Raw genomic sequence first — 12651 nt, 5'->3', positions numbered from 1 at the left:
TATAAGCAAAATTAAAAATAAATTAAATAAACCTACTCTAATTGACCTGTATTATTCATTAATCTTTCCTCACCTCATCTACTGCAACGTAATTTGGGGAAACAGTCCTGACATTCATCTAAAACAGTTAACAAAATGCCAAAACCGATTCATCAGAATATTTAAAAATCTTCATCCTCATTGTCACACAAGTGAATATTATCTCGAGATGAAAATACTCAACATCAAAAACTTGTTCATCTACCACGTTGCAACATTCATTTTTAGATTTCTACGTCAGCAGTTGCCGGCATTTTTTAGAAACTTTTTCACTTTTGGAACTTCCATTCAAGCAAGAACTACACGCCACACGCCACTTTTCTATGCTCCACCAGCCAGAATTAAAGTACTCTGCATGAGTTTGAAACACACCGGCCCAGGAATATGGGAGACGATTCCACAAGAAATTAAAGATTGTAACACTTTGCATCTTTTTAAAAATAAACTGAAAAATTTTTTAATTACGAAAAGTTCTGTTTTTCAAGGATAATAATGTATATGTATATATATGTATATAAGTGTGTACATATTTCATTGACATTGATACATTTTCTCCTATTGACAATTTTATTTTATCATTGAGAAGCAATTTTGAGCTGCACGGTGGCCGAGCCCACAAGAATTAATTTTCTTTTTTTTGGTCTCCGAATCATTCATGCTTTTGTTTTGTTTGATTGAATAAAAGTGATTTGATTTGATTTGATTTGATTTGAAATATTTCATTATTTTGCTTAAAAATATTCAAATTAAAGAATACCAGCCCATCCGTGAAAACTAATAATAATAATAATAATATTTTTATTATAGTTATTATTATTATTATTACTATCAGGAGAGTCTATCTAGGAAGAGATAGGATAGAGAATACGGAAGTGGAAAGAAGTGAAGCCCCTGAAAAAAAGGCTGTCCGTCACAGGAGCTGCGTTCAAAAGACAGCATGAGAAGATTTTTAAACGAAGCGATCTCAGTCTGCAGGTGAAGGTGAGAATCTTCAAGGATTTTGTTAGATGGGCGGTGAGTGCAGAATCGTGCAGTTCAACACCTACTCTGGAGTATAAACTGAATGCAGCGGGAAACAGATGGCGGCGAAGAATCATTAGAATTAGTTATCAAGACCATATTTTAAATGAGGAGATCAGACTCGAACGGGTCAGCCACACATAGCCGAGGCGATGAATAAAATGGGCAGGACACACCGAATCACTCATCATCTCACGCATATGCAGCTCTCTCCTGGTCTAGTTTTGCCACACAACAACAACTTCAGCAGCTACAATCTCTCATCAAAAAACTAATTCGCTTTAACTACCTACCTGTATCATATACTACCGTCACTCAGATATTTAACACATTCGATTCAAGGCTGTTCTAGAAAATCGAAAATAACAACAACCACGTCATACATCCTCTACTACCATCAATCAAAACTACAACACACAACCATCGTCAGCGCAAACATAAATATCAAGTCGTCACCCAATCTACATACCAGGAAAAGACCTTCATCACAAGACACCTCAAACATATTAGCACTTAAGAAAACTTCATCATTACTGAACTAGTTTTTACTTATTGATCACCTCACTTTTATCGATCACCTCACTAACTCACCAAGTCATCATTTAGTCTATTAATAAGTCACCAAATATATTAATACTCATTAAAACTTTTTCACTCACAGGCCTAGCCTTCATTTATCGATCACCTCACTAAGTCATCATCTAGTCTATCAATTTGCCGTTACTTCATTTTATACTGGCCAGGATAGAGACCGTCGGAGAGATGCCGTGTGGAAATCAGTGACTACAGACAGCCGATGGATGATGATGATTATAATTATTATAATTATAATGATGCATATTATCGTCTGAAATAATTTTAAAAGTTTACTCCTGTATAAATATAAAGTAATTGAAAATAGATAAGATGGGAACATGAGTGCTGAGAAGGTAGGTAGGCAGGTAGGTGACACATCTTACAAGCTGCAATGAAACCAGTCAACATTTTAATGTAATAAAATGGGCCAAGTAATTAGGGAAATGTTTAGATATTGCTGGCTGTTGATGGTAATGTATGTGAAAGCGCGCGCACACGTACACACCACACAGACATACATACACACACGTACACACAACACAGACATACACACCACACAGACATACATAAACACACACCCCACACACAAAACACACTCAAAGACACACTAAGTACGCAAAATGATTGTAATTGGGAACAATCAAATTATTCAATATGTTTGAGCACAAACACTTCATTTTAAAATTACGTAGAATCAAATAAGAAATTAACAATCAACCAGCTCTCATATCAATGGTATTCATACCAGTAGTGTTCTAAACAACGTCCTATCGTTAGCAGTGCAACCAGAGAATGAAAAATGGAAACCTTCTCTCACAAACTTGATACCAGAAAGCATCCAAAACAGAAAAAAACTGAAGTTATAAAATAGTTTTAGCAGCAACCATTCACACACACACACGCGCGCGCGCACACCACACAACAAAAACATAGTCCACATAAACATCGGCGTCGAAAAATCTTTCAGGCTGCCATCATTGTAAACACCAACAACAAATTAGGTATCGCAACATTAACACCAGCATTAATAAACAACAACAACAGCAACAATATCAGCAATAACACTAGCAGCAATAACAATAACACCAGTCATCTCAACATCAACATTCACAACAATTTTATTTATCACCGGGCATAAAGAGAATGATAGAATTAATTATCATAACGACATAAAGAGGAATGTGGTGAGCCCAACGTGCCTCCCGTTCAACTTGTTTTGTATACAATTGCAACGTAAAAATGCCATATGACATGACTATAGATGCCCAAATAACATTCAGGAGTTTATAAACAAAGCTGTTATATATAACAAACTGTGTAACATTCAATTATATGGCATCTCGTACAACTGATTTATTAATAACTAATCCCAATATAACACGATATATATCATCCATTACAACATGATATTTAACGTCCAATATGACATGATATAAAACATCCAATATGGCTCTTTGGCTACTGGCCGCACACACACAAAGAAAAGAGAAACTACCCCATAAATATTTTTCCTACTTAATGCTAATAATGTCCACTTTTCTTTTTCAACATCATTCAAAAAAATTTGCAAATAAGAAATTGAACATTGCGCGTTTATGCGCACTGCACATAGGTGTTAGAATGTTTTGTCAATGCGTTATGCGTATCCTGAATGCATGTTTGAATGTCTCATAAGTGAGTTTGAATGTTTCATGAAGCATGTTTGAATGTGTTTTGTCTGAATGTTTGACGAATGCATATCGAAATTTCATATTAATGTTTTTTCAATAATAGGCTTGTTTAAGAGGCATTCTTCAAAGGACATACCTGAAAAAATTTTGTACTAATCTTGGCCTCATAAATTCATGATTTATTTCATTTTAAATCCACAAAGTATTATAGTATATAAATATTTAATTATCTTACTATCTAATTATCTAACTATATATCTATCTAACTAACCAACTGTCTCTAAATGAAAGCTCACATTTTGTATTATGTCTATGTAAAGCCTAAATGTCTATGTATATTTTTTAGTAATTCAACATTCACGCTATTGAAAGTGGTCTAGTTAGCATTTGCTGCACATAACATGTAAAATTAATCAAAGGAAACATGAAGTTAACGTAGATTGAATTCATTTGAACCACTGGAAAATACAATGGCAAACATTTTGTTACGAAACGAGAAGCGTAAAATATGTTTGATTGAAAATTTGCACTTTATTTTTCCAGCAGGTTTATTTTCAATCAAAAACACAGTAAATGTTAGAGAGATCTCTGAGCAATAAATGCTAGGTGACCACAATTAAAGTAAAAAAACCTACAGTATTTTCACATAAAATGTTTTAGGTAGTATCATCAAACAATAAACCAGTTTAATTAATTAAATTAAAATCAGTGAAATAAAACGTTATAAGCCTTAATACCAAGTTTCATTTTGAGTCATGTTAATAATTTTATTATTAAAAAACTGCATGTCTGTAGGATATTCAATGTATTTATTTAGTTCATTATCAGTCAGTAATTTTTTAACTTTCTACCAACAAAGTTATGTTAATGGTATTGGTGTCAATATAAGAGCCAGAATATCTGAAAACTTGTATAGGATAGTTTAGAGTCTGCTTCTATTTTTTTGTAATTTTTCACGAATTTATTTTCTCATTACGTAAATAAGTGGATGCAAATTGTAAATAATTAGCGCGCCAGACCGAAAAGTGCGACGCTCTGATGCGAGTGAGTGACACGTGGTCACAAGCGTTTATTGACGGGCTGATGTGTGTGTGTTGTATTGTATATACATTTGTATTTGAATGCGATATTATTATTATCACGGGAGTTCATTTTTTATAGGGCTTCCAAAACGTGATCTGGGACAATTATAAACAGCATGCTTGATTTTTTTAGGCACTTGATCAGTTGGTGGCATACGGATGTCTGATAGGGACATGTTCCTCAGGCTACGAAGATTCATCAGCAATCAAATCGGAATATTTCCTAGCCTCTTACGAAGTCGGAATCCAATTGACGACCAATCTTAATTTTAATTCTTCTCAAACAACAGGTACCAAAAGTCAAAACGGCACGTCATCTTTCTTTTTTTGTATTACTTACATAGTAATTTATTCAGAAAAAAATTTTCACAAATGAGGTCATTGTTTGCCATAAATTTTGAGTCATTCGTCAAACGTGAACCAACGACAATTGTAGAGGAAGGAAGCAGCATGTAAACATTTGGTGCGGGGAGCGACCCCATTGAAATCAACAGCATCTATTTCCCCTGTTTCATCATTCATTTTTGCCAACAATTTTAATTATTTAGATAATTTTTGCACGTTTTCTGGAAGATTTTCAAAAATTTTCAAAGTAATATATATGCACATTTAAATAAAGACTTGAGAGCGTTACGTGGGTGTAAAGAAAAACGTACCCTGCATACACGATATAAATATTTTACAAGACCACCAACGTTTTAAAAAAATTTCTTGCAAAAAATCCCACTGGACCCGGTGCATTTTAAAAAGTTTTGGAATTATTAGATTAGATATTTTAATTTGTAAAGATAATTTTTATTTATTTTATACAAAATGTTACAAAAATAATCACACTTCAATAAATTACATAAATTGTATTATGTGTTTCAGCACTTGGTCCATCTGAATAACTAAAAAAAAAACCTTAAAACAAGATGAACTCACTGGAAAAATTGATTTATTATTTGTTCCTAAATTTTATATTTCCTTAAATGTTTATAAAGTTTATAATAAATGTAAATAAGTAAAATAAAAATTTGAATAATATAAGCATACTTTTATCTCAGCGTAGCTTATTTTTTTCATGTATTTTTGTGTTTTGCTCTCTCACACTGACACTTATGAAATATAAAACAATTTTTCAAATTTGCACATTAACGTAAAAACTCCTGTTAAACATTCATTCATATGCTAAATCTGCTTTTCCTTGCTCTAGTTTTTTTCCCCTGAAAGTTTCTGCCTACTTCTCTATCGTTTTCAAAGGTCGGAGCATACTTCATGATCATTGGTGAGCAAAATTCATTGAGGATAACTGTCAATCATGTAACTCTTGTTATTAAATTCAAAACATCTCCAATAAGAGAAACAAAAAGTCTAACAGAAAATGACCAATGAAGGTTACATATATTATAAAATATACATTAAAATTTCCATTTTAAGTTTGGTTATCCAATTTCTCGGTAATGACTTAATTTTGCAAAACCTTTCTATCCAAAAAATATTTCGTTCCACCAACTTAGATGTTAGATGTCAGAAACCACGAACGTCACCTAAATAATATACAATACATGTACACATGTAAGCACACATTCTTGCATACGTTGAAAATACGAACTCCCCACATAACTCTTACAACGGCCAATAAAGGCACACAATTAGTGACACACATCGAGGAACCTTTAACATCAAATGCGTGTAATGTAATGTAATGTAATGTAATGCACAGCACAACAAACAAAAACAACCACCACAACAACAACAACCAGCAACAACAATAATATAAAACCAGAGATATGTTTAAATCATCTTACGTTATAGCCGTCATAAGTCGTTGCCAACAATGTAAGTTAGTGTGAGAGAAGTAAATTTGTGTGTGTGCGTGTATATATATACATACATATGTGTGTGTGTGTGAGAGTGTTTTTTAGTGTGTGTGTGTGTGTGTGTGTGTGTGTGTGTGTGTGTGTGTGTGTGTATGTTTTGAGTGTATTTTGTGGTTCCTGAGCGTGGCTCAAATCGTGCGTTTCTGATGAGTGCATGTTAATATAAATGAATGATTGTATGAAAAATTAATAGCATCTGCTGTCAGCTCCTCATGCGGGCTGCAGGTCATTTGCCTGTTGGGAGTGGAGGAGGGTTGGTTGTTGGTTGTAAGAGGGTGTGTGGGGGCCGGAGCCGGATGAACTAGAATTTTGAATGAGTTTTTTTTTATTATTATTGTTACGTGAATGAAAATTGTTTATTATGAGTGCACAATTTTACGTGTAAGATATTTGCAATGTAATACCTCATGTGGATTGAGTGAAGATGCTTCTTTATAGGACACGTGTTTATGGAATGTTCACATCTTCGTGGTGAACATCTTGATGAAGAAACGCGCTGGTTCTACTTGAATTAATGGAATGCACAGTAACACCACTTTTGCGAGATTCCCACACGAATGATGTGGATATTATTTTATGAGTGTCTGTGAGCAACATTTCAACCACCTTCAAAACTAACACATTAATGCTACGTTTAAAATTTGAAAAAACTTTCGTTAATCCTCAACCTCTTCATAATTGAACGTTTTTTCAAATCATTTTACGGAAGGCATATGGAAGAGTTTTGCATAAAATGCATGCAGCGACAGCAACCCCACCAACCAACGAACAAACAAAGAAACAACAGACACCTAACAGAGAACTTGCAACATTGCATCCAGAGCACGAGCACACCGACAACAGTATGTTGGCAAGATTGAAAGCATCAATATTATAACGATCTGCACTAAAGAAAGCTCTTAGAAAAATTTTACCACAAAGAATGATATGCGACAGTGTTGGTGATGATGATGTAATTGAGTTCATGGTGGCAATGATGATCATGATGATGATTTTTATGATGAAATTTTAATTTGAATGAGGAATTGGATGGCGATGGCGAGGATGTGATGCAGTTTTAAAGCCATTCTCCATATTTTCTTTCCAAACTGTTCCCGCCATTCATTATAGTTAACATTATTACCACTAGACATATCATCACATTATTTCCAAATCAACTCATTCTTTTCTGCCAATCAAGTTTACAACACAATTAGCAGCAGAAGTATATATAACTGGAGAAGCAGTTGTAGCTGGAAAAGCAGTTGTAGCAAGAATAGTAGTAACAGAAACAACTGTCGTAGCGGTGAAAACTATTGTAGCCGAAGTAGCAGCTGTAGAAGCAATTGTGGCAGGAGTAGCAGTAGTAGAAAAGACAAATAGGAAACGAAACATCCTTATTTCGTTCATCTCACTCTTATCTCCATTTTATTTTCCTTCTGTTCTCCGCATTGACAACATACTCCAGATGACATGCCATCTGCATTCTGACCATCATCACATCATCATCATAATCATCATCGTTGTCGTCGTCATCAACCTGAATGTAGAACAGCAGCAGTAGCAGCAACCACCGCACTAACAAGAACATTATGATCGAGGACAAATGTTTTCATGTAGTCACAATATTTCAAATGCATTCTACGTGCTCTTATTAGACTAACATAATGCATTAACTATAAATTCCATGGAATTACGCTCGTCTGTGAATCTGTTTATACCAACGGTATACATGTATATGTATATACACATACATACAATGAATTGTGTGTATATTTACGTATGTATGTGCATGCATGAGCATGCATTTATGAATTGATGTATGTAGAAAATCGTAGAAACACAACTCGAGCAGGCATGTTCGTTGTACGTTCATGTCTACGCGCCCGATTCTGTGCTGACTTGTAAATAAATAAAATCTGTTCATATGTGTAGTTTTATTTGTGCGTGCGTGCGTGTGTGTGCGTGTGTGTGTGTGCGTGTTTGTATACTGTATGTATTGCTGTATGTGTTATGTGCTGTATGCCTTGATATGCTGATTTTTGTTCGTATATTCGTGTTTGTGGGTTGTATATATTTGTATTGTATGTAGGCTTATTTATATTGCTTGATGGTTGTTTGCATTGAGATGCATGCAAATGCATTCAGATGTATGTTTGGATTGCGTGCTACAGGTTTATAACATGCGGATGTAATTATGTTGCTTGCTGTTGTTGTTTATAAAGAGATGCACGTCGCTTGGCTAAGCACACCTACTTTTCTGCTGTCTGTGAAAGTTTTTTTTCTAATTAATTAGTAATTAGGAGATGTGAATTACGTGAAAATTGTTACAAAAATCACTGCTGCAGAAAAGTGCACACGAGTGCTGGAACCAAATTAAATGAAGTTTGTAAATCATTCACGGGAAATTTATTTTTCTTCTTGATGCAAAAGATTAACTCAAAAATCTCACAGCAAAAATAGTCAAAGCGAAAAATTAATTATTATTAAAACAATGTGTACACGGTGTATAATACAGAAAAATAAAGGGGAAGAATGAGAAAAAATGAAAGACACAGAAAGACAGAAAAAATTAAAATGAAACAGAAAGCAAGCGAGAAATTAAAAACAAATGCACGATACAAAATAAATAAAATCAAGTGAGGTTAACTGAGGGAGAAGTAATGAATGGAAAAAAATTTAAGAGGCTTGGAAGGAGATTAAAAATTTACGAATTCACAGCTCGCAACTTGCACTTACCACGCTTCGTTTATTTTCGCCAACGGAACGAAATACAATTATTAGGACGTTTATGCAAAAATGTCGCACTAGAAATGACGCATTGTTTTATTTCGCGTTTGTATGTCGCATTGTTTCATTTGTATGTCGCATTGTTTCATTTGTATGTCGCATTGTTTCATTTGTATGTCACATTGTTTAATTTTTCATTTGTATGTCGCATTGTTTCATTTGTATGTCACATTGTTTAATTTTTCATTTGTATGTCGCATTGTTTCATTTGTATGTCACATTGTTTAATTTTTCATTTGTATGTCACATTGTTTAATTTTTCATTTGTATGTCGCATTGTTTCATTTGTATGTTACATTGCTTCATTTTTCGTTTGTATGTCACATTGTTTGGTAGTGCAGATGCGCTGATACATTAATGCATGGAATGGACTGGCGGCTTTGTTTGCATGTGAAGAGGAAACAATTCAGGTTTTGTTGAATTGTATATAATATCGTATATTGTGTGTTATGTTGTATCAGTATTTTGTATCGGATTGTTATGTTGCACTGTTTCAGTTTCACTAACAGAGATTCATTTGCATGGCATGGTTCTCTTTCAACCTGCACACTTCCTTTAGGTTAGAGGTTGTGTTTGGCTTCAAGCTGTTAATTTATAGGCCATAAAAATTGATAATTAAACTTTGAAAATTATTGTGTAAGTCAAAATTTGTGTTTGAGATTGTATCAAATACTCAAAAGTTTCAAATTCATTTTTAACGTGAAACCAAACTTCAGTCTGAAGCATGTTAGACCATCATGATTTTAAATATAATTGAATGATAATAAAAATAATCCCATCCCTAAACTAATTCTTGTCAATTCTTTAGTTTCTTTATAAGTTAAAAAGACCCGCGTTGAGTTTTGATGCGTTCACTTTTATTTTATCAAAAAGGGCAACTGCTACTTTGTTATAACTATTTCATGGAGTTGTAAATTTAAAAATTTTTGTGTTTTCTGCAAACTAAAAATACCCATAAAGATAATTATTAAAACAAAAACAAAAAAAAAAGTGTTAGCTAATTCATTTTACAGCAACTAACTGCCAACTATATTACCATAGGTTAAAAAGGCGTGAAGGTTTAATAATGCATAAGTAGTCACCCGCTAATGTGTAAGTGATAAGGTCGATAAAAAATGCAAGACCATGTCCAGTCCATGTTGTTTATTTGATGTTTTTGAAGTGGTCATTGCCAAACTTTTTACCCGTGTGTTTGTGTGTGTGTGTTAATGTGTGCGTGTATTGTGTTGTCTACGGGTCTGCAGTTTTATGTAGTTTGAAGAACTGTTTCAAAATTACACAATCAAAATAATAAAATAAACATGAACTTGGTTGTAAATCTTGATGAAATTGTGTTGTGAGGGCCATCAATGAATGAATGAATGAATGAATGAATGAATGAATGAATGAATGAATGAATGAATGAATGAATGAATGAATGAATGAATGAATGAATGAATGCATGAATGAATGAATGAATGAATGAATGAATGATTGAATGAATGAAGACTGTTGGCGACTTTGTGATGCAGTGTCGTTCGCCGAGTCGCTGCTGACAATGCACTCACAATGATATCATATGCAAATATCGTTACCGCAGTTTTTTTCTTTTTAAAATAACAACATCGATATCGTTACAATTATTTTTGAAAACAAGACAAGGAGAAAAATTTTCTTCTTCTAAAACAGCAACAACAGCAGCAGCAGCGACAACAACAACATCAACAACAAAACAACTACATCTATAGCTACAACATCAACAACAACATCAACAACAATAACAACAATATCTATGACAACAACAACAACAACAACACCAAAAACAACAATTTACCAAACACTCTTGAATCTTGAATAACATTTATAAAGACGTCAAATAACAATTTATTGATTTTTGCCTTAATATTTCACAGACAATTTTCAGCTATTAAAAAAATATTTTACATCAAGTTCTTTCCCATTAATTTTTCTTTAGAAATTCATTCTTTATTTCAAAGTTATTAGATATTCATTTTTTCTCGATTTTTAAGTTTATCACTGGCTCATTTTAGAATTGTATTTATTGGTTAAATAAATTTCTTCTACTTTCTCGTACTTCATCCTTTCTGGACATTGGCGACCATCGACTCCTCCAAAACCCAATCTTTAACACTTGGTAGCAGGTGAAATGTGGTGATATTAATAAATATGTTTATTTACTGTAAATCGTACATATTTTTAATTTTTTTATTAAACTTTATAATATTGTTGAATATATCCAGACATTTACCTTTAATTTTATGAAATTCAGTTTTTAGTTTTTTAGAATTCTTATTACAAATTTTATATTGCAAAATTTTCCTCTGTTATATTTTCACGTTTGGACACCCTTCGCATTTTTACAGAGTTTGATTTTTAAGAAATAAAATTGAAAATTCCATCAAATTATTATTTAAATTATAAATCATCGTCAACCCCATGAACAAGATTGATGTACCCGACTAGAGTGATGTGAACGTTTTTAAAGTAGATAATTGAAAAGTAGAAAACTTGGTTTAATGGTTGTACTGAGAATTACTTATTGTTATAAGTTTATAGTAATCTGTATTAATAGCCTTACAGTTGCTCACTGGCCCATCGCATTTTTAATATTTTTGATTTTTATTGTGGAGGACCTTTTTGTTCTGGAGACGTCGAAGTCTGCCTACACACCTACACAAACACACCACTCCTAAGTTTGAACCTGAATTGCCAAACACTGTACTTCAATATGTGGTAAAAAAATAAAATGGGTTATGTTCATGCACTTTTAATTTAATGAAACATTTAAACTATCTTTTAACAATTATACGTCGTAATAATACAAAACTTTTTAGCAAAAAAAAACAAACCTAGTTGCGATGAATTTGTTTTAAAATATTATGTTGTTTATGCTGGTTATGTTTATATAAATAAAACATTGTTGTTGATGTTGTTGCCGTAAATAACGAACTGCAGTTCAGCTCATAAGCTGGCCGATACGTGATGCATGACGTTCTATCTATAAAATATTTTAACGTGGCAAACGTAAATTAAAATGCAATGACGTATTTTTTTAAAATTGTGCATTTGTTCAATTAACTTTGAAATCATTTTTTTTTAAATTTTACAAATATTCTCGCCTTTGAATGTTTCTATGGTTGGTGAGATACGTTTTTCGCAGAGAATGCATGCGCATCAACACATACAAAATACTCGTGAATGCACATACAAACATGCACTACATCAACGACAAACAAATGATACATGCCTGCATGCCTGCCTGCATGCATTTACATACTTACCAACACTGTACATAAATTGTACGTACATACATACATAAACATGCATTTGACATGCACATTTGTGGCGTTTGAGTTCGCTTCACTGAACAGCGTACACAAATTTGTATTGAAATTTTGCTCATCATTTTGACGTGGTAGATATAGAATAGATTAATTATTTGCACGTGCGTGTGTGCTTAGTTGACTTAAATCATCTACTTTGCATTAAAATTATCGTTTTTCATACATTATAAAATAAATAATTAACTAATTAAATAAATAATTAATTAAATAAATGAAGAAATTAAAAAGTAAGCATTCACAACTTGAAATATTCGTGCATAGTCGAGGATTAACAAAACAGCAATTAATA

General features: G+C 32.9%; 1 protein-coding gene across 1 annotated transcript in view; it reads left to right on the top strand.

The window, feature by feature from the left end:
* The window catches only part of HELRODRAFT_162308 (hypothetical protein), a gene marked incomplete at both ends in the record, with an annotated part of 4220 nt that extends 3691 nt beyond the window's left edge, over positions 1-529 (top strand). Inside the window, one exon of the mRNA XM_009024550.1 lies at positions 375-529. Within this exon, the coding sequence (XP_009022798.1) occupies positions 375-529 (155 nt within the window). The remainder of the gene's footprint in view (positions 1-374) is intronic.
* Between the last annotated feature and the right edge of the window lie 12122 nt (positions 530-12651).

This window comes from Helobdella robusta, assembly GCF_000326865.2.
Source record: "Helobdella robusta unplaced genomic scaffold HELROscaffold_4, whole genome shotgun sequence".
Lineage (NCBI taxonomy): Eukaryota > Metazoa > Annelida > Clitellata > Rhynchobdellida > Glossiphoniidae > Helobdella > Helobdella robusta.
The sequence above is the reverse complement of the archived record's forward strand: the minus strand, read 5'-3'. Positions and strand labels throughout refer to the sequence as shown.